This window comes from Rattus norvegicus, chromosome 2 (genome assembly GCF_036323735.1).
Source record: "Rattus norvegicus strain BN/NHsdMcwi chromosome 2, GRCr8, whole genome shotgun sequence".
In the NCBI taxonomy this organism is placed as follows: domain Eukaryota; kingdom Metazoa; phylum Chordata; class Mammalia; order Rodentia; family Muridae; genus Rattus; species Rattus norvegicus.
This window is the reverse complement of record NC_086020.1, coordinates 174133292-174160209: the sequence shown is the minus strand read 5'-3', so window position 1 is coordinate 174160209 and position 26918 is coordinate 174133292. Positions and strand designations below refer to the sequence as shown.

General features: G+C 39.2%; 1 protein-coding gene across 5 annotated transcripts in view; it reads right to left on the bottom strand.

Moving 5' to 3' along the window:
* Lrba (LPS responsive beige-like anchor protein) overlaps positions 1–26918 on the bottom strand; it is a 581207-nt gene that overhangs the window by 340327 nt on the left and 213962 nt on the right. For all 5 annotated transcript variants that reach the window (XM_039102651.2, XM_039102649.2, XM_039102652.2 and 2 more), the window contains one exon: positions 1922–2088. In XM_039102651.2, the coding sequence (XP_038958579.1) occupies positions 1922–2088 (167 nt within the window). The remainder of the gene's footprint in view (positions 1–1921; positions 2089–26918) is intronic.

Below are 26918 nucleotides of genomic sequence, written 5' to 3'. Positions count from 1 at the left end.
CACACAAATGAAATTTCAAAATATTCGAACATGATTGAATTAAAGACAAAATGCTACTATGGTTCTTTAGATAATACACAAAGAAATTATACCTAAAATAATTTAATCCTCTCCTAGAATATTGTTCATTGTGCATATTTCCTTTAACAGGCTCAGGATAGCTAAATGCATTACAGCTACATAGGAATCTGATTTCTCCCTAATGCCGTTTACGTTCTCTAGAATTATGCTAAGTGAGGAACAAAGTACACTCTGCGATTCCCGTTTATTACAAACATGTCCATAATTTACAAGCTGATTATGCAAGCCTCATACAGAAAAAGCAGTGAATGGTTAGACATTCTCACAGAATGGCAAGCCGGCATGCCTTTTGTCAACTCCGTTTTATATGGCCAAAGAGGACCATCACTATACACAAATTCACTATAATTAGAACTAGTCATGGACTGCAGAGTATTAAGATAACTGTGGAAAAGGTATCGGAGAGCAGCTAAGTGTGCCAAACATGGGACAGAAAAATATGAATTTACACAATGTAAGCTAAAAGATTTAGAGAGAGAAAGCAATTCACTAATGTTAAATTTTATTAACGTACAGATTGTTACCAGACTGCATGTAAAATACATCTATTCAAAAGTCAAACTATAACACCTATTCTGATTTTAAAAAAACACTGTAAAATGCTTGCTTCTTTGGATTGGGGGTATATATAAAATTTGAGAATTTAATGTCTAACTGTATAGAATAATACAGTTGATGCCTCTTAGCAACCCTATTATAAAACCAGCAGTTATTTCCTATAAATATAGTCTACAGTCCATTTATCTTTTAAGATACCTTGTTACAGTAAAGTCATTTCAGAAATATGTGACTCTAATAGTTCGAAAATGCTGGCCTAAAAATGTATAGTTATCACTAAAAAGGACTTAGTTTCTAGACCAATAAAACAATATCAAGTTATCAAATAAAAAACTTTTAATCATATAGTTTCTTTCGGGGGAAATAAAAATTTAAAAAATACATATTCAGTTCCCACTATGTACCATGTACATTAAAGGACTATCCTAATCTACTCAGTACTTGGTATGAAAATGACCTTATCAAATATGTAGCATTAAAGGACCACAAAACGGGGTTGGGGATTTAGTTCAGTGGTAGAGCGCTTGCCTAGCAAGCGCAAGTTCCTGGGTTCGGGCCCCAGCTCAAAAAAACAAAAAACAAAAAACAAAAAAAAAAAAAAAACAAAAAACAAACAAACAAACAAAAAAAAACACAAAACACCATGAGAGGACGTTGGGGTGGGAGACCAACACCTTTGGATTTTGTAAGGCATCAACAACCACTGACCCATTCCAGTCATTTCATGACCATCATCTCAAATAACACCAACCGGAGTAGTATTGAAAAAGGCAGAAACAAACATGGTTCCTCCTATCATAAATCTGGTCTATTTTACCGTCAAAAAGAGACTCTCAATGCCTGCAACCAAACATTACAGACCCTCTCTCTGCTACTGAATACTAGTAAACAATATTGTAGTCACCTTTTTAAGTCAACTATCAAAAGAAAGTCTGAATTTTTTGGAAAAGTTCCAAATTAGATTTTATATCTGTGAGATACACACGTTAAATATAAAATCGCTAAAAATTTATCTCAGATTCTATAAATCTATACAATAACAAATTTGTCTAACAAATTCACTGTAAGATGAGTGAGAAGGAACAATTCTTTTTCAAAATAATTTGAAAGAACTAGTACCCAAAATAATCAATGAAGATACCTGTAAAGATTTTCTCTTTAATGCGTTAAAGTCACAGTAGAAACATAGGCTTAACTCAGCTCTTCACTTAGCCTTAATCACAATAAGCCGCTTATTAGGCCCCAGCACAGGAGGGCCCGCCCGCTCAAGGCTTTCCTTTACCTCACTGCACAGCTCCCCCAGGCTCCATGCTTGTCCCTGAGAAGGTTGATGACTTTTTGGATTAACTGAGTTGCTGTCACATGGTCTCGGTATTTAGCTGCTCTTATCAAATGATCACACATCTTCTCCTCTTCTCTTTTGTCTGCAGAGTACTGAGCACACAGTGACTGGAATACAGAAAAAAAGAGAAAGATTTATGAATTAACTATAAGAATGTGGGCATATTTTTTCTTTTTGGGGGAGGGCACAAGGGTGGCACGTTGGACTTGGGAGCAAGCAAAGTGAACATGATCCTGGTGTACTGTGTAAAGATTCCAAACAATCAATAAAATTATGTTGGAAACAAATGTAGGTGAAAAACCTAAGTAATCATGAAACAAGTTTTAGAATGAAGCAAACCAACCAAAACTTGAATGCTAATTTTATAATATTCATTAAACATTGATTAATTCAGCTTACTAAAGTCAATATTAAGAGGCACTCAGATGTTGTAAACAGTTGAACAGAGATTTTATCAGTGATAAACAGCCAGACATGTGAAGGCTGAGCCCTGGATTAAGCCAGAATGAACTGAGGTTGCAGAGGTCTTAAGACAAAGTAGAGAACAAATACTGCTATGAAATTAATTTGGAGACATTATTTGCCCTAGACAATTATGGTGAGTTTAGACTTCATTCAAATATCCTGAAATTTTTAAACAGAATAGTAAGAGACCAATTCACATATTAAAACAATCATGACACCTCCAAGAGAGTCATTTGTAATGAGACAACATAATTAAGAAGAGGCAACTTATGAGATCACTATACAACCAGGATTCGATGGTTTTACTTTTGGGTGTTTTTTTGTTTGTTTGTTTGTTTGGTGGCTGATTGTTGTGGTGGTTGGTTTTTTTGTTTGTTTCTTTGTTTTATTCTTCTCTCATATATCACATCCTCCTCCAACTCTCCACACCCACCCCCACTCTTCCTGAGCCCTTCTCCACTACTCCTTTCCTCTTCAGAAAAGGGTAGGTCCCCCATGGACATCAACCAACCCCCATGGATATCAATCCCCATGGCATATCAACCCCCATGGCATATCAAGCCCCATGGCATATCAACCCCCATGGCATATCAACCCCCATGGCATATCAATCCCCACGGATATCAACCCCCATGGATATCAAGTTGCAGTGAGTATAGGTACCTGCCCTCACATTAAGGCTGTACAAAGCGACCCTGTGGGGGTAATGGGGTCCCAAACCCAGGCAAAAGAGACAGAGAGATCCCCTGCTCCCACTCTTAGGAGTTGAAGAAGGACAAGCTACACAACTGTAACATATAAACGGAGGGCCTAGGTCAGACCTGTGCAGGCTCCCTGGTGACTCACATATAATACTCACAGTTCAGGCTCTGTGAGTAGGCGTTTTGTTTGGGTTTTTCTTGTTGTTGTTGTTTTTGTTTTGTTTTGTTTTGTTTTTTAATAACTTCAGTGTTTCTTATTTACATTTCGAGTGTTATTCCCTTTCCCGGTTTCCTGGCAAACATCCCCCTAATCCCTCCCCCTCCACTTCTTTATGGGTGTTCCCCTCCCCATCCTCCCCCCATTGCCGCCCTGCCCCCAACAATCTCGTTCACTGGGGGTTCAGGCTTAGCAGGACCCAGGGCTTCCCCTACCACTGGTGATCTTACTAGAATATTCATTGCTACCTATGAGGTCAGAGTCCAGGGTCAGTCCATTTATAGTCCTCAGGTAGTGGCTTAGTCCCTGGAAGCTCTGGTTGCTTGGCATTGTTGTTCATAAGGGGTCTCGAGCTCCTTCAAGCTCTTCGAGTTCTTTCCCTGATTCCTTCAACGGGGGTCCCGTTCTCAGTTCAGTGGTTTGCTGCTGGCATTCGCCTCTGTATTTGCTGTATTCTGGCTGTGTCTCTTAGGAGCGATCTACATCCGGCTCCTGTCGGCCTGCACTTCTTTGCTGCATCCTTCTTGTCTGATTGGATGGCTGTATATGTATGGGCCACATGTGGGGCAGGCTCTGAATGGGTGTTCCTTCTGTGTCTGTTTTAATCTTTGCCTCTCTCTTCCCTGCCAAGGGTATTCTTGTTCCCCTTTTAAAGAAGGAGTGAAGCATTCACATTTTGATCATCCGTCTTGAGTTTCATTTGTTCTAGGCATCTAGGGTAATTCAAGCATTTGGGCTAATAGCCACTTATCAATGAGTGCATACCATGTATGTTTTTCTGTGATTGGGTTACCTCACTTAGGATGATATTTTCCAGTTCCAACCATTTGCGTACGAATTTCATAAAGTCATTGTTTTTGATAGCTGAGTAATATTCCATTGTGTAGATGTACCACATTTTCTGTATCCATTCCTCTGTTGAAGGGCATCTGGGTTCTTTCCAGCTTCTGGCTATTATAAATAAGGCTGCTATGAACATAGTGGAGCACGTGTCGTTTTTATATGTTGGGGCATCTTTTGGGTATATGTCCCAAGAGAGGTATAGCTGGATCCTCAGGCAATTCAATGTCCAATTTTCTGAGGAACCTCCAGACTGATTTCCAGAATGCCTGTACCAGTCTGCAATCCCACCAACAATGGAGGAGTGTTCCTCTTTCTCCACATTCTCGCCAGCATCTGCTGTCACCTGAGTTTTTGATCTTAGCCATTCTCACTGGTGTGAGGTGAAATCTCAGGGTTGTTTTGATTTGCATTTCCCTTATGACTAAGGATGTTGAACATTTGTTTAAGTGTTTCTCAGCCATTCGGCATTCCTCAGCTGTGAATTCTTTGTTTAGCTCTGAACCCCATTTTTTAATAGGATTATTTGTCTCCCTGAGGTCTAACTTCTTGAGTTCTTTGTATATTTTGGATATAAGCCCTCTATCTGTTGTAGGATTGGTAAAGATCTTTTCCCAATCTGTTGGTTGCCGTTTTGTCCTAACCACAGTGTCCTTTGCCTTACAGAAGCTTTGCAGTTTTATGAGATCCCATTTGTCGATTCTTGATCTTAGAGCATAAGCCATTGGTGTTTTGCTCAGGAAATTTTTTCCAGTGCCCATGTGTTCCAGATGCTTCCCTAGTTTTTCTTCTATTAGTTTGAGTGTATCTGGTTTGATGTGGAGGTCCTTGATCCACTTGGACTTAAGCTTTGTACAGGGTGATAAGAATAGATGGATCTGCATTCTTCTACATGCTGACCTCCAGTTGAACCAGCACCATTTGCTGAAAATGCTATCTTTTTTCCATTGGATGGTTTTGGCTCCTTTGTCAAAAATCAAGTGTCCATAGGTGTGTGGGTTCATTTCTGGGTCTTCAATTCTGTTCCATTGGTCTATCTGTCTGTCTCTGTACCAATACCATGCAGTTTTTATCACTATTGCTCTGTAATACTGCTTGAGTTCAGGGATAGTGATTCCCCCTGAAGTCCTTTTATTGTTGAGGATAGTTTTAGCTATCCTGGGTTTTTTGTTATTCCAGATGAATTTGCATATTGTTCTATCTAACTCTTTGAAGAATTGGATTGATATTTTGATGGGGATTGCATTGAATCTGTAGATCGCTTTTGGTAAAATGGCCATTTTTACTATATTAATCCTGCCAATCCATGAGCATGGGAGATCTTTCCATCTTCTGAGGTCTTCTTCAATTTCTTTCTTCAGAGTCTTGAAGTTCTTATTGTACAGATCTTTTACTTGCTTGGTTAAAGTCACACCGAGGTACTTTATATTTTTTGGGTCTATTATGAAGGGGTGTCGTTTCACTAATTTCTTTCTCGGCTTGTTTCTCTTTTGTGTAGAGGAAGGCTACTGATTTATTTGAGTTAATTTTATACCCAGCCACTTTGCTGAAGTTGTTTATCAGCTTTAGTAGTTCTCTGGTGGAACTTTTGGGATCACTTAAATATACTATCATATCATCTGCAAATAGTGATATTTTGACTTCTTCTTTTCCGATCTGTATCCCCTTGACCTCCTTTTGTTGTCTGATTGCTCTGGCTAGAACTTCAAGAATTATATTGAATAAGTAGGGAGAGAGTGGGCAGCCTTGTCTAGTCCCTGATTTTAGTGGGATTGCTTCAAGTTTCTCTCCATTTGGTTTAATGTTAGCAACTGTTTTGCTGTATATGGCTTTTACTATGTTTAGGTATGGGCCTTGAATTACTATTCTTTCCAGGAGTTTTATCCAGAGTGTTGAATTTTGTCAAATGCTTTCTCAGCATCTAATGAAATGATCATGTGGTTTTGTTCTTTCAGTTTGTTTATATAATGGATCACGTTGATGGTTTTCCGTATATTAAGCCATCCCTGCATGCCTGGGATGAAGCCTACTTGGTCATGGTGGATGATTGTTTTGATGTGTTCTTGGATTCGGTTTGCCAGAATTTTATTGAGTATTTTTGCGTCGATATTCATAAGGGAAATTGGTCTGAAGTTCTCTTTCTTTGTTGGGTCTTTGTGTGGTTTAGGTATAAGAGTAATTGTGGCTTCATAGAAGGAATTCGGGAGTGATCCATCTGTTTCAATTTTGTGGAATAGTTTGGATAATATTGGTATGAGGTCTTCTATGAAGGTTTGATAGAATTCTGCACTAAACCCGTCTGGACCTCGGCTCTTTTTGGTTGGGAGACCTTCAATGACTGCTTCTATTTCCTTAGGAGTTGTGTGGTTGTTTAACTGGTTTATCTGTTCCTGATTTAACTTCGGTACCTGGTATCTGTCTAGGAAATTGTCCATTTCCTGCAGATTTTCAAGTTGTGTTGAATATAGGCTATTATAGTAAGATCTGATGATTTTTTGAATTTCCTCTGAATATGTAGTTATGTCTCCCAGGAGTTTTGTTTTTGTTTTGCTTTAAGTTTAGAATAGTAAACTAAGCAACTTTTCAAAAAATAAAAATGGCTTCTTAAATCATACAAATAAAATGAACTGGAAGCAAAAGAATCATCTGTGACATTAACAATGTGTAAATTAGTTCCCAAAATACTAAGACTTATGTTCTCCGAGTGATAGTGTGTATGTCAGAGTTGGAAAAGTACAATGTTAGACGGCAAATCTCCAAAGCACCTAAAGTAACTGGGTATATTCTAGTTCCCGAACGCTTGCTATCCTTTGGAGTTCTGTCACTCCAGGCATCACATTTAAGATGCTTCATGATCATGATTAGAAGCATGGGCAATGACACAAACTATTGGTCTAAAAACCCATAGCCTTAACTTAATATACATGCACACATACACACAGAGAAAGCCTCTGAGAAACAGCCTGCATTTAATTGGCAGTTTGGTGCTATACACTGTGGTTACCTGCCTCTCCTATTACATGGATAGTCAGATTCTGGATAAGCTGTACTTACACCCAACTCCTACCACAACACCAGCAACAAAGAAGGGTCCTGACTGTCCTTAACCACTTGGGTAATGATCACATCACACTGACAAAATAGCCCGGGTCACCCAATGTAGCTATTCCATGAAGTGTAAAGTTCAGAGTTTGGGTAGATAAGTTTCCCACCCTCACTCAGTGCACAGAAGAACAAATACAAATCTCCAGAAGCATTGAATATTCACGATCCTACATGGCAAGGGATGGGGTGGCCTGAAGATGAGGCCAACTCAAATACAGTAGAACTAAGGCAAACACAGAAAAAAAGTAGTGTTCAGTCCAAACGGAATCAAAATCTTCTAAAACATCTGAATCCTAGAAAATCACTAATGATGGGAGGTTCAGATAGTGGGAGAGGGGAACAGAGGGTAGAAGGGGCTAGGGAAAATAACTAGCTTTAAGGTTGTCTAAAAGCCATATGAAAACTACTATAAGATTTTATACGTGTGAATGGCGTGTACGTATGTGGGTGGGGGTGGGGGTTAATATTCTCCAAAACCACAAAGAACCCGTCCAAAAAAAGCCCACTAACAGGTAAGTTGTTAGGCACGCATGGGTTGCCTGAAGACCTCCAAACAGCACAGGCTACTGATCTTAATGTTAAGGTCCCATTCCGAAACACACTGCCTCACATGGCATAGAACAATCAAGTTGGTACTGAGCAGAAAGCTTCCTGCCTACTGGTGAGCTTTCACAGTAACAAACGCTGTGATGTGGGCTCCTGGGATGTCAAAGTCATCAACAATCTTACTGATCTGAATTACAATAAAGTCGAGCATGATGGGACATAGCCAGTGCTGTAAGAGAATCACACATGTTACTGGGGTAAGGACCATTTTCTGATTAGATTTAAGGCCTGCTCCAGAGGAGTAATACATGCCTGATAATGTAAATCTGGCCTAGAAACCATGGTTGGGTGAGCTCACAGACGCCAGGGGTGAATCTACTCCTAGTATTCTGCTAAACATATTAGTGAAACGACCCTCTAAATTAATATTTCTGTACTGAAAGTAATCCATGCCTTAGATCTCAGAGAAGTTCCTTTGTGAAGTTGACAGTGGTTAATACAGAATCTCACAAGTGACTAAACTGTTGATAAGTGTTAGTGGAGTGTTCAGTCACACAGCATATCACACCCACCCCAACCCAAGGCTTGGACCATTAGCAGAAAAGAAGTGGGAACATTGTAAGAGACAGAGAGGTCAGGAGGACCAGAGTAAAGCAGTTTCTTCTGGACACGACAGGACGTACATCAGCTGTGGTTGCCTGAACCAAGACCTGCACAAGACAAGGCATTCAACAGTCTATCAGGGACTGGGAAAGGGCTCAGAACCCTCAAGCACTGACAATTGACAGCTTTTGGGAAATATAGTGTTAGTTCTCCTTAAAGTTGTTTCACTGAGTAGATGAACAATGTGCTAGTAAATTACCCCATGCCTATGAGCAAATAAGCAGCACAAAATGGACTCTGTGAGTTGAGAGGGGGTGGGGGAGAGAGAGGGAGAGAGAGGGAGAGAGAGAGAGAGAGAGAGAGAGAGAGAGAGAGAGAGAGGAAGAAGGTGAAGGAGAAGGAGGAGAAGAAGAGAGAGAGAAAGAGAGGGGGGGAAGAAGGTGAAGGAGAAGGAGGAGGAGAAGAAGAGAGAGAGAGAGAGAGAATGAGAATATAAATTTGGAAACAGAGGTTAGGGGTAAATCAGTAGGAACTAGGGGAAAAAATATTAAAATTCAACCACAAAAGTTCCACCAGAGAACTACTTAACCTGATAAACAACTTCAGGAAAGTGTCAGGGTACAAAATTAACTTGAACAGATCAGTAGCCTTCCTCTACTCAAAGGATAAACAGGCTGAGAGAGAAATTAAGGAAATGACATCCTTCACAATAGTACCAAATAACATAAAATACATTGTTGTGACGTTATCCAAACAAGTGAAAGATCTGTATGACAAGAAATTCAAATCTCTGAAGAAAGAAATTGAGGAAGATCTCATAAGATGGAAAGATCTTCCATGCTCATGGATTAGCAGGATTAATATAGTAAAGATGGCCATTTTGCCAAAAGCAGTCTACAGATTCAATGGAATCCCCATCAAAATTCCTACTCAATTCTTTAAAGAGATAGAAAGAGCAATTTGCAAATTCATTTGCAATAACAAAAAACCCAGGATAGGGAAAACTACACTCAACAATAAAAGAACTTCTGGGGGGAATCACTATCCCTGACTTCAAGCAGTATTACAGAGCAATAGTCATAAAAACTGTATGGTATTGGTAAAGAGACAGGCAGGTAGATCAGTGGAATAGAATTGAAGACCCAGAAATGAATCCACACACCTATGGTTACTTGATTTTTGACAAAGGAGCCAAAACCATCCAATGGAAAAAAGATAGCATTTTCAGCAAATGGTGCTGGTTCAACTGGAGGTCAACATGTAGAAGAATGCAGATCGATCCATGCTTATCACCCTGTACAAAGCTTAAGTCCAAGTGGATCAAGGACCTCCACATCAAACCAGATACACTCAAACTAATAGAAGAAAAAGTGGGGAAGAGTATCAAACACATGGACACTGGAGAAAATTTCCTGAACAAAACACCAATGGCTTATGCTCTAAGATCAAGAATCGACAAATGGGACCTCATAAAACTGCAAAGCTTTTATAAAGCAAAAGGCACTGTCATTAGGACAAAACAGCAACCAGCAGATTGGGAAAAGATCTTTACCAATCCTATATCTGACAGAGGGCTAATATCCAAAATATACAAAGAACTCAAGAAGGTAGACTCCAGAGAGCCAAATCATCCTATTAAAAAATGAGGTACAGAGCTAAACAAAACATTCTCAGCTGAGGATTATCGAATGGCTAAAAAGCAACTAAAGAAATGTTCAACATCCTTAGTCATCAGGGAAATGCAAATCAAAACAACCCTGAGATTCCACCTCACACAAGTCAGAATGGCTAAGATCAAAAACTCAGGTGACAGCAGATGCTGATGAGGATGTGAAGAAAGAGGACCACTCCTCCATTGTTGGTGGGATTGGAGACTGGTACAACCACTCTGGAAATCAGTCTGGAGGTTCCTCAGAACATTGGACATTGAACTGCCTGAGGACTGAGCTATACCCCTCCTATGCATATACCCAAAGGATGCCCCAACATACAACAAAGATGCATGGTCTACTATGTTCATAGCAGCCTTATTTATAATAGCCAGAAGCTGGAAAGAACCCAGATGCACTTCAACAGAGGAATGGATACAGAAAATGTGGTACATCTACACAACGGAGTACTACTCAGCTATCAAAAACAATGACTTCATGAAATTCATAGGCAAATCGAATGAACTAGAAAATATCATCCCAAGTGAGGTTACTCAATCACAGAAAAACACACTTGGTATCCACTCACTGATAAGTGGATATTAACCAAAAAGCTCAAATTACCCAAGATGCAATCTACACACCACAGGAAGCTCAAGAAGAAGGATGACCAAAATGCAGATGCTCCCACTCTTTCTTAAAAGGGGGAAAATATTCATAGGAGGGGATATGGAAGCAAAGTTTAGAGCAGCGACTCAAGGAATAGCCATTCAGAGCCTGACACACATGTGGCCCATATATATACAGCCACCAAAACTAGGTAAGATTGGTGAAGCTAAAAAATGCATGCAGAAAGGGACTGGATATAGATCTCTCCTGAGAGACACATCCAGAGCACCTCCAATACAAAGGTCAATGCTAGCAGCAAATCACTGAACTGAGAACAGGACACCCTTGGGGGGAATCAGAGGAAATATTGAAAGAGTTGAAGGAGCTTGCAACCCCATAAAAACAACAATGCCAGCCAACCAGAGCTTCCAGGGACTAAACCACTACCAAAAGACTATTCATGGACTGACCCAGGGCTCCAACTGCATATGTAGCAGAGAATAGCCTTGTTGGGGCATCAGTGAAGGGGAAGCCCTTGGTCTTGCCAAGGTTGGACCCCAAGTGCAGGGAAATATGGGGGTGACAGTAAGGGGGATATATAGGGGAAATACCCGTATGGGGGAAGGGGGAGGGGAGGGAATGGGGCCTTATGGACAAGAAACCAGGAAGGGGAATAACCTTTGAAATGTTAAGTAAAGAAATATATAATAAAAAAATTAAAAAACACATTCTAAGAAATTCTCAAAGAATTGATAAAATAATATATTTTTAAAAAGAATGACCTACATTTCCTCATTTTATAAGACTGATTTTTAAGACTTTCTTTGAGATCCAGTAAACTAATGGTCATTGCATACCAGTGTGAATCGGGTTTTTTGTTAATTCCCCCAAAAGCAACTCAAAATATAAGGATAGGCATGTGTATAAAGAAAATGGTATATGGTAATATACCATGTTATAAGGAAGCAATGGATGATTTTAAGGAGGTTAAGTTATTCATGGGAGAAAAAAAATGGACCCTTTTTTTCAGGAAGCAGAAGCACAAATGAAGAACAGAGAAGCAATACATTTTGATGCAAGGGATTTAAAACAAAATAAAACAAAACACAAAAAAGTAACTTTTTAACAATCATTTAAATGAAAGAAATTGTAGATTTCTGACTGAGACTAGAAAAAAATCACCATGAAATAAAATAACCCAGATTAACCTATCATCTAGCTAGTGTTTCTTGACAGTACTGGCAAATTCCTGAATCTCTCTGTCTCTGTCTATCTGTCTCTCTGTCTCTGTCTCTGTCTCTCTCTGTCTCTGCCCCCCACCCCTGAGTTTTATCTTTCTCTTTACGTTTAAACTCACTAAATGAAGTATAGCAAGTTGATTATATTAATTTCAAGAATCTATCACTGAAGAAGAGCATGTGACCATTGAATACTTAGCCCTACATCGCCCCCTGAAAGGCTCAGTGAACATCATGGAAGAAAAAGCAGATGAAGGGATAGAGTGTCCTGGGGCACTATTCTCAAGGTTTAGCAGCTATGGTTACCTGCCAAGGCTGTGTCCTTCAACATCTTGCCCCACCTTTCCCTGGGAATTACAGACAGCCAATGGTTGCTAGAAGAGGGAAAGACATTTTCTTTTTTTTAAATTTATTTATTTATTTTTTTTTTTTGGTTCTTTTTTTCGGAGCTGGGGATCGAACCCAGGGCCTTGCGCTTCCTAGGCAAGCGCTCTACCACTGAGCTAAATCCCCAACCCCGAGGGAAAGACATTTTCTTCTGTGGTTTTATAATTAGAAAGATGTCAATGCTCCTATAAACAATCCCCATGAAATTCATTGGGAGGACAGAGAAGCAGGCAGTGCATGAAAGCTGAAGTGAGATCAGTTGGGAAGAAAAAGAAAAAATTGAAAGATTCTGGACAGGGGTTGGCGGTTGTCCTGGGGCAGGGAGTGAAGGTTGTCCTGGATACAACCTGAGCACAAGCTCAGAGGCACTTTCTTTTCACTTTATCTTGGGTAGAATTTCCTACTTCGTATCACTCTAGTTTTTCAATTTCAGTGTCTTATGAACTAGCTATTAACATCACATGAGCACAACAATATCTAAATGTAAAAACAAATAATTAGCTTGGGAACAAAATATTCCATTTTATTTAACTATTGATAAAAAGTTTAAATGTGTTCCTGTAGAATTAATAAAATAAATATTAAAAACAGATAAAAGTGAATTATGTTATATTATGTAAGTGCCAATGTAGAGAATATAAGACTTATTAGGAACTAGGTTAAAGCAAATCAAATGCCAACTCACACTTCATGTTTGTTAAAGGACTATGACAAAAAAGCCACAGGACAGAATACTTTGTAAATTCTGATTTGAACAATCAGAGGGGTTGCTATCCCACAGCCAAAGCTCTGACCCATAATTCTTCCTGTCTGAAAGAAATGCAGGGATGGAAAGGGAGAAGAGCCTGAGGAAACAAAGGTCCAGCAACAGGACCAAAGTGGGATCCAGATCAAGCGGAGGCCCCAAGAACTGACACCATTACTGAAGCTATAGGGTGCTAAAAAAAAGGGACCTACCATGACTGTTCTCCAAAGACACAACAAGCAGCTGAAAGAGTCAGAGGCAGATGCGTGCACCCAGCCAATAACAGAAGCTGCTGACCCCTCTGGTTGAATCAGGGAAAAGCTGGAGGAAGCTGAGGAGGGGGGCGATCCTGTAGGAGGATCACCAGTCTCAATTAACTGGGACCCCTGAGATCTCTCAGACACTGGATCATCAACCAGGCAGCATACGCCAGCTGAGATGAGGCCTCCAATACATATACAGCAGAGGACTACCATGTCCTGGTTTAGTCAGAGAAGATGACCTAACCCTCAAGAGACTGGAGGCCCCAAGGAGTTTAGAGGTCTGGTGGGGTGGGGGAAGAGGTGGAGACATCCTTGTAGAGACAGCAGGAAGGGAGAGTGTGGGGGTTGGGAAGGACAGGAGGAGGTATGGGATTTGGAACTCTCGGGGGTAAACCAGGAGGAGAATAAAATCTGGAGTGTATAAACAAACAAACAAACAAATAAATAAATAGAAAATTATCTGGACAGCAGCTTAAGTGAAGACTATTATTCCATTGCAGCAAAATGTCACCTGATAGTGACATTTTCAGAGATTCTGGCAAGGATTACAAGGTTAACCTACAGATAAAGGAAGAATAAAGGGATACAGAATTCTTTACACTCCTTGTATCCTGTGTTGCATGCCTTTTTCTAACTTTACCTGATGAGTGGAGAGTCAAATTATTGATGGAAGTTGGGGGAAAAAGTCAATGGTCCCTGCACTCCCATGAAGCACTGGATGTCTTCATACTAAACGGTACTAAATGTGCCCTTACTTGCAGGAAGAACCTATCAGAGACTATTTGTGCTTTTTATAAATAGGTCAACAGTAAACATTTGCTGGCCTATCAAAGTCTGCTGAAAAGGCATTTCTAAAAGCAAGGACTCAGGTAAGCTAAATAGTAAAATGGTTTAAAGTCTTCTCTAATGGATCTTCCTTTACAATTTAAAAAGCAACTTTTCATATCTGACATAAAATCTATACATATAAATCACATTAAAGGACCATTCTTTCTTGATTATCAATCTCTGTCTCCTTGTAGAACATTACAGTCACATTTGACCTTAAAACATGATAAAAGGAAAACAAATAAGAATGTTTCTAAAAGATATAATGATCTTGTCTCTGTTCATAAATATCTGAATGGTATGCACCGAAGGTGTTCTCATCAAATACTCCTAATAATCTCTGCTATTCAGTCAGGTGCATGTGGGAGACACGTGAGTGGTACACATGCTGAGGGAAGTGGGGACACGGGTATCAGTGTTTGAAGGCTGAATGGAGGCACCACAAAGACATTACCCTAAACCTCAGCTACACTAGAATTTAGAGCATGAGAAATAAAGGGCAACTCTAAAACTGTCCTTCTGTGTATTATGAGTGGAACACTTCTCCACCACAACCTCTGCTTTTCTGAACACAGGTGTCATATAAATTATAGAATGCAACGTCTCACCAACAGCACAGAAATATCTGAGTGTAAAACAGTAAATATGGTCTTGAGAGCTAAATAATTCAATTTCTATTTAGTGACAAAGAAACTTAACATTTGTTATTTTGAAATTAATACAGAAAAATAAAATAAACATGCTTCCTAGAATTAATTTATTTGTAGTAAATAAGTAAAATTCTAAATAAACAGGAAAACAGTTTGGACTGGCCACTTACAATAAGTTCCCCAGGCTGGCCCACTAAATCAGTGGTTCTCAACCTTCCTAGAGCTGCAACCCTTTAATTCAGTTCCTCATGCTGTGGTGAACCCAGTCATAAAAGTATTGTGTTGCTACTTCATAACTGTAATTTTGCTACTGTTATAAATTACAGTGTAAATATCTGATATTCAGGACATCTGACATGCAATTCCCAAAGGGGCCATGACCCACAGGTTGAAAACCACTGCTCTAATTAAAGAAACAGATAATAATACTAAGTTTAAATTTCTTATGTGGATTTCATGATTCTATCCTATTTCAGTATTTGCCCTTTGTATGGAAGGTCAGAGATAAGTAAGCTGAAAATGAAATAGCTTACTCTGGTTTCCTCCCAGAACTGAACTGAGCTTCTCCTCTCTTGATACATTAGTGTTTTCCTTCATGGTTCTCTCTATTATGAAATTTTTGTAAATTTACCAAACTTTTCTCAAATGTTCCATTCAAGGCATCCATTTCCCATGTCATGTGCTATCATCAATTAGGCCTATCTTTCAATTTTCACAGCTGATTCAACAATTAATTCAAAATTATTATTATTATTATCATTAATCTATTTTTTATTTTTTTAAACTCCAAATTTACTTCCCCTCCTGGTCCACTCTCCAGCTGTTCCACATTCCATACTTCCTCCCTGCTCCCTCCAGCCCCTGTCTCCACGAGGATGTCTCCCCCTACTCTCCCCCCACCAGACCTCTAAACTTCATGGGGCCTCCTGCCAGTCTCCCTAGGGGTAGGTACACCTTCTCTGACTAAACTCAAGCCCGGCAGTCCTTTGCTGTATATGTGTTAAGCGCCTCATCTCAGCTGGTGTATTCTGCCTGGTTGGTGATCCAGTGTCTGAGAGATCTCAGAATTTGAGCCCATATTACTACCATAAAACTCATCTCTACTTGTATAGGAATCTTCCAACATCAAACCACACAGAGGTGAACTAACCATGCTATTACACTAGGATATGCTATGACTAGCTAGTCAGATTTTCTATATTCATTAACATGTAGCCTCCATTTTTCTCAGATAATTACCCATTTATTCCAATTTAGAAAACCCTCTAATAACTCTTCAATCCACACACCTAGATTTCTATTAGATTGAAATAAAAAACGAAAAACAATCTAGACAGCTTGTTACAATCATTGAATTTTTTAATTTTTATTGGATATTTTATGAATTTACATTTCAAATATTATCCCCTTTCCCAGTTTCCCCCTCCCATTGCTTCTATAAAGAAGTTCCCCCTACAACCCACCCACTCCCACGTCAATGCCCTGGCACTCCCCTACACTGGGGAAACAAGCCTACACAGGACCAAGGGCTTCTCCTCCTATTGATTCCAGACAAAGCCATCCTCTGCTACACATGGGGCTGGAGCCATGGGTCCCTCCATGTGTTCTTTGGTTGGTAGTTTAGTCCCTGGGAGTTCTAGGGGGTCTGGTTGGTTGATATTGTTGTTCTTCCTATGGGGTTGAAAACCCCTCCAGCCCCTTCAGCCCTTTCTCTAACTGCTCTATTGGGGTCTCCAGTCTAATGGTTGGCTTCAAATGTCCTCATCTGTATCAGAAGGCTCTGGCAGAGCCTCTCAGGAGACATTCATATGTCAGCAAGCACTTCTTGGCATCAGCAATAGTAACAGGGATTGTTTTCTATATGAAATGTTTTATAGTATATATATACATTTATATGCTCTACTCTCAACCCCAAAAAGTACATGATTGCCAAGAAAACTTAAAACATAAGTTTTGTTTTGTTTTGTTTTGTTGGGCTAAGATAAAATACATGCTAGATGAGCACTCTACTACTGGGAGGTGAGAGACTCTCAGGACTCAAAGGGAGGGACCTTAGATGAAATGCCCTGCAGTGGGGAGAGGGAACCTGTAGAGCCCATCTCCAGCAGAAAGACAGGGCATTAAGTGAGGGATGGGGTTGCCAGCCCTCAGACAATAACTCTGACCATAATTGTTCCTGCCTGAAAGAACTACAGGGACAGAAATGGAGAAGAGCCTGAGGAAAAGGAGGTCTAGTGACAGCCCCAAATTGGGATCCCCAAGGCCTGACACTGCTATTGAGGCTATGGAGTGCTCACAAAAGGGACCTATCATGAGTGCCCTCCGAAAGGCTCAACAAGCAGCTGAAAGAGTCAGATAAAGATATTTATACTCAACCAATGGAGAGAAGCTGGTGACCCCTGTGGTTGAATTAGGGAAAGCTGGAAGAAGCTGAGGAGGAGGAGGGCGACCCTGTAGGAAGACCAGCAGTCTCAACCATATTAAACATTGAAAGGGAAGGAGGAAGAGAGGAGAAGACTGGGAGAGTGACTGAGATCCCAAACCTGTGTTAAGATAGAAAAGAATGTTAACCTAACTGCAAAGAAAGAGGCCTCACAAACATTCCCTTTTAACCTCCAGAAGCTCACCTAAGAATGTCAAAATTACAAGGTTTTAAGCATTAGGTTTCTAGACTAGTATTATTTAATACACGGTAACTAATTCAATAAATTATTATAAAACATGTTTAAAATTTTGAAATCAAACTGTCGCTCAAAATATAAAAGAAGCCTTTCACAATTTAATGCTTAGTTTTTAAATCTCAAAAAAGCATTTGCTTTTAGGCAGAAAACAGATCAATGATACAGAAAATAAAGGAAGAGCTTGTAACCATTTTTTCTACAATTAGTAGGTTTACAGTATTTCATTCTATGTCAGAATACACAGTCCTACCTTCTTCGTTGTGTTTGAAATGCTACACATGAATTAATGAAATTTTAATTAGGGAAGCAAGGCTTGTCAAATAGTTTTAAGAGTGTGACTTCTCAATTTTCTCAAAATCACTTCCCCTATAAATTTAGTGGAAACTATTGGAAAGGAAAAGCACGTAAAGTTCAACAAATAAAGAAGTTTCTCAATATTTCACTTTGGAGGTCTCTCTGCTTTATTACTTTCCTCAGATTTAAAGTCTGATCTTTAAAAAAAATTAATGCTATCTATAGAAACCTGAGACTCCTGAAAAAGACTAAGAAAAATGAAAGCTTCAAACCTCAACAGCAAACAAAGTCAGCCAATGATACTGTGTGACAGCCACCTTTAATTCTAAAGTGATTTCTCTGTCATGCAACGCCTCAAAGTATTGATTTCTCTCAGCAGGAAAAAGTCTAAGCCAATGAAACAGATATAGCACCATCCCCCCTTCTCAGCCCACCCCATAATAGCATTCAAGGTTAAAACAGGGAGGACACTTATCAAAGTATCTCTCCCATTTCTTCTTCTTTTAATGGACTAGGTGCAATGTGTTCTGGGACCTTATCTCTACAAAGTGCAGTCCCCAATAATATTAAATGATTTAAAGATTAACACAGGTTTGAACCCTTTAAGTTTCTCATAATAAAAGCTTGTTTTAAAATGCTGTGGAAAAGATTTCTACAAACAAGTCATCAACAAGCACGCTGCAATTTGCACATACGTGAGTACTCTAATGTATATCTAATGTATACACATACATATACATCCAATATATATACAATACTGATTTATTATGTTACTCCTTACTAGAGTACCTATTAATATTTTATAAACTACCAAATTCTTAGATTAATTCACAAACACTATACGAGAAGGTAAGATAGTTCCATTAACAATGCTGGCAATACATCAAACGACTATCTGGTAAATTAAATAAAAGGTATCTTGGTATATGTGTTCAATAAACTGACAGAATTTAAACAATAAATAAGTCTGAATTTAAAAACTTTTAAAAAATCATACTGTGATTTCAAATCAGACAGAACTGTAATCATTTATTTAACTTAGTAAGGTCTCATGGTTAAATAAGTAAATATATTTATACCTGAAAATAAGTAACACATAGCTAAATATAAAACAAAAAAAAACAGTTCAAAAAACAGAATTGAAAATAATTGATTCAGCTTTATCAATATCCAAAATTAAATCAATACTAAAAATCACAACCTCTACAGCCCAACAGCTTGAGTTCAAATCTTATATCTGAAGTCTTTATAACTGGTTGGGCTATACGAAATTCTGCTTCTCAGATACTTCATGTAAAACAGTAGGTGATACAAGGAGATGTTTCCTGAAGGACTAAATAACAGAAACCAAATGAAGAGAGTGCTGTCTGCACAGAGTGACAGCTTCTGCAGGGTAATAGCCCTTTCTTCCACCTAAGTGCAACTGAATAAACCATCACAGCTTACAATAGAAATATAGAATAGATAAAGGTACCTGTACCAGAACTCCTCAGAGAGACATAAATACTGTATATAACAAAATGAAAAAAACCTTATAATAAACAAGTATTCACCAAGAAGCAAACACAAAAGACAGAACAAATAAAGGATAACACAATGAAACAGTGGGCGGGGCAGAAGCAAGCATGGAGAATAAGACAAGTAGACATGTGATTAGTGGTCATGCTAGAATCCCAGCATTCTGGAGGCCAACCTGGGCTACATAGTAGGTTTCAGTCTAGTGCAGTCTGTATGGCAAATCCTGTCTCAAACACTCAGCCTGTCAAACTGCAGCCAGAGCATTCCCCTTTAAGATACATGCTTGTGTTTTTCTCTAGTACAATAAATGTGTTAACCATCTCCTCCATAAAGGAGATATTCCTCCAAAGTTTGAATAAATTATTTAATGTATGAAATGTTAACTGAATTTGTGTTATCTATCTACACACTGTTATACTGCTCTACATTCTCTGGTTCTTACTGGCATATATTAATAACAGCCATTTCCATGGGGGGAGATTGAATCTGAAAGCTGCTTTATTTGCATTCCCTGATGGGTATGGATGCTGAACACTTTTCCATATGTTTAGGAAGAGAGGAGGGATCTTTAGATATTGGTGGTAGAAATGCAAATTGTTGCAGTCACTATGGAAATCAGTATAGAATTTTCTCATAAAACTGAAAATAGAACTAAAATATGAACCATTTATCCTGCTCTTGGGCATATAAAAAAGGACTCTAAATGTGCTTACCAGAGATTCTTGTGCACCTCTCTGTACTGCTGCAGTGTTCACAGTACCTAAGGTACTAAATGAGCCAAGATGTCTATCAGCACATAGACAAAGAAAATGTGGCATAAATACATGATAGAGTTTTATTCAGACATAAACAAAAGCAAAATTATGTCATTTGAAAGAAAATGGATGCAACATAGACTAAATAAATGAAGTGACTTAGCTAAGAAGAAAAATATATGTGTGGATCCTAGATATTATATAAATATAAAATCATGCATGCATATAGGCTATAAATGTAGAATTATGGCTGGAGGTCTGGATGGGAATCGAGACGAAGGAGAAACAGGAGAGTGACTATGGTCTTAGTATATGATATATTTGTATGAAATTAACTTTATGAAACCTATGCTTGTGAAACGTATGCCAAACATAACTGTTTTGACAAATTTACATAACCAGGGACAAAGGAGAACTGATCTAACCGGGGAAACAGGAGGTCCCAACTAACCAAAGACAGCACTGCCTGCCTCCCAGGAGGCCTGCTCTAACCCAGGTCACAGCTCTACCATTCTCCCAAGAGGCCTGCTTCAGTCTGAGAGACCCACACCAGGTAACACCAGAGATAACAGATGGTGAAAAGCTAACACAAGAACATGAGCAACAAAAGAAAATTTAATTTGGCGTCATCAGAAGACATTTCTCCTACTACAGCACATCCTGGACACCCTAACACACGAGGAGAAAAAGATTCTCACCAAAAATTCCATTTCATGAAGATGATAGAGCCCTTAAAGTAGGCTATAAAAAGAAATCTCCTTTAAAAACTACAGGAAAACACAGGCAAACAGTTAGAAATACTTGAAGAAGAAACAAATAAATCTTTTAAAGAAATATGTTACTTGACCTTTTTCCCTTACTAAGATCTAGATTTAAAATCACATTTGATCATGATGATGGGGGACTTCAAGAAAGACATAAAGAACTTCCTTGGAGAAATGAAGGAAAACACAAATGAACAAGCAGAAGCCTATACAGAGGAAACACAAAAATCCCTAAAAGAATTACAGGAAAACACAGGTGAAGGACTTAAAAATGGAAATAGAAGCAAAGGGAGACAACCCTGGATATAGAAAACCAAAGGAAGAGACAAGGAGCTGTAGATACAAGCACCACCAACAGAATACGAGAGATAGAAGAGAGAATCTCAGGAGCAGAAAATTCCATAGAAATCATCAACACAACTGTCAAAGAAAATGTAAAACGGAAAAAGCTACTGGCCCAAAGCATACAGGAAATCCAGGACTCAATGAGAAGATCAAACCTAAGGATAATAGGAATAGAAGAAAGTGAAGACTCCCACCTCAAAGGACCAGTAAATATCTTCAATAAAATCATAGAAGAAAACTTCCCTAACCTAAAAAAAGAGATGCCCATAACATACAAGAAGCCTACAGAACTCCAAATAGATTGGACCAGAAAAGAAACTCCTCTGGTCACATAATACTCAAAACGCCAAATGCACAAAACAAAGAAAGAATATTAAACTCAGTAAGGGAAAAGGGTCAAGTAACATTTGAAGGCAGACCTACCAGAATTACACCAGACTTCTCAATAGAGACTATGAAAGCCAGAAGATCCTGGACAGTTGTCATACAGACCAAAAGAGAACACAAATACCAACCCAGGTTACTGTATCCAGCAGAACTCTCAATTAACACAGATGGAGAAACCAAGATATTCCATGACAAAACCAAATTTACACAATACCTTTCTACAAATCCAGCACTACAAAGGATAATAAATGGTAAAGCCCAACATAAGGAGGCAAACTACATCCTAGAAAAAGCAAGAAACCAATCATCTTGCAACAAAACAAAGAGAAGAAAAGCACACAAACATAATCTCACATAAAAATATGAATATAACAGGAAGCAAAAATCACTATTCCTTAATATCTCTCAACATCAATGTACTCAACTCCCCAATAAAAAGACATAGATTAACAAACTGGATACGCAATAAGGACCCTGCATTCTGCTGCCTACAGGAAACACACCTCAGAGACAAAGGCAGACACTACCTCAAAGTGAAAGGCTGGGAAACAACTTTCCAAGCAAATGGTCAGAAGAAGCAAGCTGGAGGAGACATTCTAATATAAAATAAAATCGATTTTCAACCAAAAGTCATCAAAAAAGATAAGGAAGGACACTTCATATTCATCAAAGGAAAAATCCACCAAGATGAACTCTCAATCCTAAATATCTATGACCAAATACAAGGGCACCTACACACATAAAAGAAACCTTACTAAACCTCAAAGCACACATTGCACCTCACACATTACTGGTAGGAGGTTTCAACACCCCACTCTCATCAATGGACAGATCATGGAAACAGAAATTAAACAATGACATAGACAGACTAAGAGAAGTCATGAACCAAATGGACTTAATGTTTATAGAACATTCTACCCTAAAACAAAAGGATATACCTTCTTCTTACCACCTCATGGTACTTTCTCCAAAATTGACCATATAAGCGGTCATAAAACAGGCCTCAAAAGATGAAGAAATATAGAAGTAATCCCATGCATCCTATCAGACCACCATGGGCTAAAGCTGGTCTTCAACAACAATAAGGGAAGAATGCCCACATATACATGGAAATTGAACAGTGCTCTATTCAATGATAACCTGGTCAAGGAAGAAATAAAGAAATTAAAGACTCTGTAGAATTTAGAGAAAATGAAGGTAAAACATACCCAAACTTATGGGACACAATGAAAGCTGTGCTAAGAGGAAAACTCATAGCTCTGAGTGCCTGCAAAAAGAAACAGGAGAGAGCATATATCAGCAGCTTGACAGCACACCTAAAAGCCCTAGAACAAAAAAGAAGCTAATACACCCAGGAGGAGTAGAAGGCAGGAAATAATCAAACTCAGAGGTGAAATCAACCAAGTAGAAACAAAAAGGACCATAGAAAAAAATCAACAGAACCAAAAGTTGGTTCTTTGAGAAAATCAACAACATAGTTAACCCTTAGCCAGACTAACGGGAGGACACGTAGAGTGTGTCCAAATTAACAAAATCAGAAATGAAAAGGGAGACATAACTACAGAATCAGAGGAAATACAAAAAATCATCACATCCTACTACAAAAGCATATATTCAACAAAACTTAAAAATCTGCAGGAAATGGACAATTTCCTAGACAGATACCAGGTACAAAAGTTAAATCAGGAACAGATAAACCAGTTAAACAACCCCATAACTCCTAAAGAAATAGAAGCAGTCATTAAAGGTCTCCCAACCAAAAAGAGCCCAGGTCCAGACGGGTTTAGTGCAGAATTCTATCAGACCTTCATAGAAGACCTCATACCAATATTATCCAAACTATTCCACAAAATTGAAACAGATGGAGCACTACCGAATTCCTTCTATGAAGCCACAATTACTCTTATACCTAAACCACACAAAGACACAACAAAGAAAGAGAACTTCAGACCAATTTCCCTTATGAATATCGACGCAAAAATACTCAACAAAATTCTGGCAAACCGAATCCAAGAGCACATCAAAACAATCATCCACCATGATCAAGTAGCCTTCATCCCAGGAATGCAGGGATGGTTTAATATATGGAAAACCATCAACGTGATCCATTATATAAACAAACTGAAAGATAAAAACCGCATGATCATTTCATTAGATGCTGAGAAAGCATTTGACAAAATTCAACACCCCTTCATGATTAAACTCCTGGAAAGAATAGGAATTCAAGGCCCAGACCTAAACATAGTAAAAGCCATATACAGTTTTACTATGAACGAACGAATGAACGAATAGCTAACATTAAATTAAATGGAGAGAAACTTGAAGCAATCCCACTAAAATCAGGGACTAGACAAGGCTGCCCACTCTCTCCCTACTTATTCAATATAGTTCTTGAAGTTCTAGCCAGAGCAATCAGACAACAAAAGGAGGTCAAGGGGATACAGATCGGAAAAGAAGAAGTCAAAATATCACTATTTGCAGATGATATGATAGTATATTTAAGTGATCCCAAAAGTTCCACCAGAGAACTACTAAAGCTGATAAACAACTTCAGCCAAGTGGCTGGGTATAAAATTAACTCAAATACATCAGTAGCCTTCCTCTACACAAAAGAGAAACAAGCCGAGAAAGAAATTAGGGAAACGACACCCTTCATAATAGTCCCAAATAATATAAAATAGCTCGGTGTGACGTTGACCAAGCAAGTGAAAGATCTGTATGATAAGAACTTCAAGCCTCGGGGTTGGGGGTTTAGCTCAGTGGTAGAGCGCTTAGGCAAGCGTAAGGCCCTGGGTTCGGTCCCCAGCTCCGGAAAAAAAAAAAAAAAAAGAAGAAGAAGAACTTCAAGCCTCAGAAGAAAGAAATTGAAGAAGACCTCAGAAGATGAAAAGATCTCCTATGCCCATGGATTGGCAGGATTAATATAGTAAAAATGGCCATTCTACCAAAAGTGATCTACAGATTCAATGCAATCCCCATCAAAATACCAATCCAGTTCTTCAGAGAGTTATACAGAGCAATTTACTAATTCATCTGGAATAACAAAAAACCCAGGATAGCTAAAACTATCCTCAACAATAAAAGGACTTCAGGGGGAATCACTATCCCTGAACTCAAGCAGTATTACAGAGCAATAGTGATAAAAACTGCATGGTATTGATACAGAGACAGACAGATAGACCAATGGAACAGAATTGAAGACCCAGAAATGAACCCACACACCTACGGTCACTTGATTTTTGACAAAGGAGCCAAAACCATCCAATGGAAAAAAGATAGCATTTTCAGCAAATGGTGCTGGTTCAACTGGAGGTCAGCATGTACAAGAATGCGGATCGATCCATTCTTATCACCCTGTACAAAGCTTAAGTCCAAGTGGATCAAGGACCTTCACATCAAACCAGATACACTCAAACTAATAGAAGAAAAACTAGGGAAGCATCTGGAACACATGGGCACTGGAAAAAATTTCCTGAACAAAACACCAATGGCTTATACTCTAAGATCAAGAATGGACAAATGGGATCTCATAAAACTACAAGGCTTCTGTATGGCAAAGGACACTGTTGTTCAGACAAAATGGCAACCAACAGATTGGGAAAAGATCCTACAACTGATAGAGGGCTCATATCCAAAATATACAAAGAACTCATGAAATTAGACTGCAGGGAGACAAATAACCCTATTAAAAAATGGGGTTCTGATCTAAACAAAGAATTCACAGCTGAGAAATGCCGAATGGCTGAGAAACACTTAATCAAATGTTCAACATCTTTAATCATAAGGGAAATGCAAATCAAAACAGCCCTGATTTTCCACCCCACACCTGTTAGAATGGCTACGATCAAAAACTCAGGTGACAGCAAATGCTGGCGAGGATGTGGAGAAAGAGGAACACTCCTCCATTGTTCGTGGGACTGCAGACTGGTACAACCATTCTGGAAATCAGTCTGGAGGTTTCTCAGAAAATTGGACATTGAACTGCCTGAGGATCCAGCTATACCTCTCTTGGGACATATACCCAAAACATGCCCCAACATATAAAAACGACACGTGCTCCACTATGTTCATAGCAGCCTTATTTATAATAGCCAGAATCTGGAAAGAACCCTGATGCCCCCCCCCTTTTTTTTTATTATTAACTTGAGTATTTCTTATATACATTTCGAGTGTTATTCCCTTTCCCGGTATCCGGGCAAACATCCCCCTCCCCCCTCCCCTTCCTTATGGGTGTTCCTCTCCCGACCCTCCCCCCATTGCCGCCCTCCCCCCACCAGTCTAGTTCACTGGGGGTTCAGTCTTAGCAGGACCCAGGGCTTCTCCTTCCACTGGTGCTCTTACTAGGATATTCATTGCTACCTATGAGGTCAGAGTCCAGGGTCAGTCCATGTATATATAGTCTTTAGGTAGTGGCTTAGTCCCTGGAAGCTCTGGTTGCTTAGCATTGTTGTACATATGGGGTCTCGAGCCCCTTCAAGATCTTCCAGTTCTTTCTCTGATTCCTTCAACGGGGGTCCTATTCTCAGTTCAGTGGTTTGCTGCTGGCATTCGCCTCTGTATTTGCTGTATTCTGGCTGTGTCTCTCAGGAGCGATCTACACCTGATGCCCTTCAACAGAGGAATGGATACAGAAAATGTGGTACATCTACACAATGGAATATTACTCAGCTATCAAAAACAATGACTTTATGAAATTCATAGGCAAATGGATGGAACTAGAAAATATCATCCTCAGTGAGGTAACCCAATCACAGAAAAACAGACATAGTATACACTCATTGATAAGTGGATATTAGCCCAAATGCTCGAATTACCCTAGACGCCTAGAGCAAATGAAACTCAAGAAGGATGACCAAAATGCGAATGCTGAACTCCTTCTTTAAAAGGGGAACAAGAATACCCTTGGGAGGGAATAGGGAGGCAAAGTTTAGAACAGAGGCAGAAGGAACACCCATTCAGAGAGCCTGCCCCACATGTGGCCCATACATATACAGCCACCAAACTAGATAAGATGGATGAAGTAAAGAAGTACAGGCCTACAGGTACCGGATGTAGATCTCTCCTGAGAGACACAGCCAGAATACAGCAAATACATAGGCGAATGCCATCATTAAACCACTGAACTGAGACCCCATATGAACAACCATGCCAACCAACCAGAGCTTCCAGAGACTAAGCCACTACCCGAAGACTATACACGGACTGACCCTGGGCTCCAACCTCATAGGAAGCAATGAATAACCTAATAAGGGCACCAGTGCAAGGGGAAGCCCTTGGTCCTGCCAAGGCTGCACCCCCAGTGAATGTGATTGTTGGGTGGAGGGTGGTAATGGGGGGCAGAAGGGCA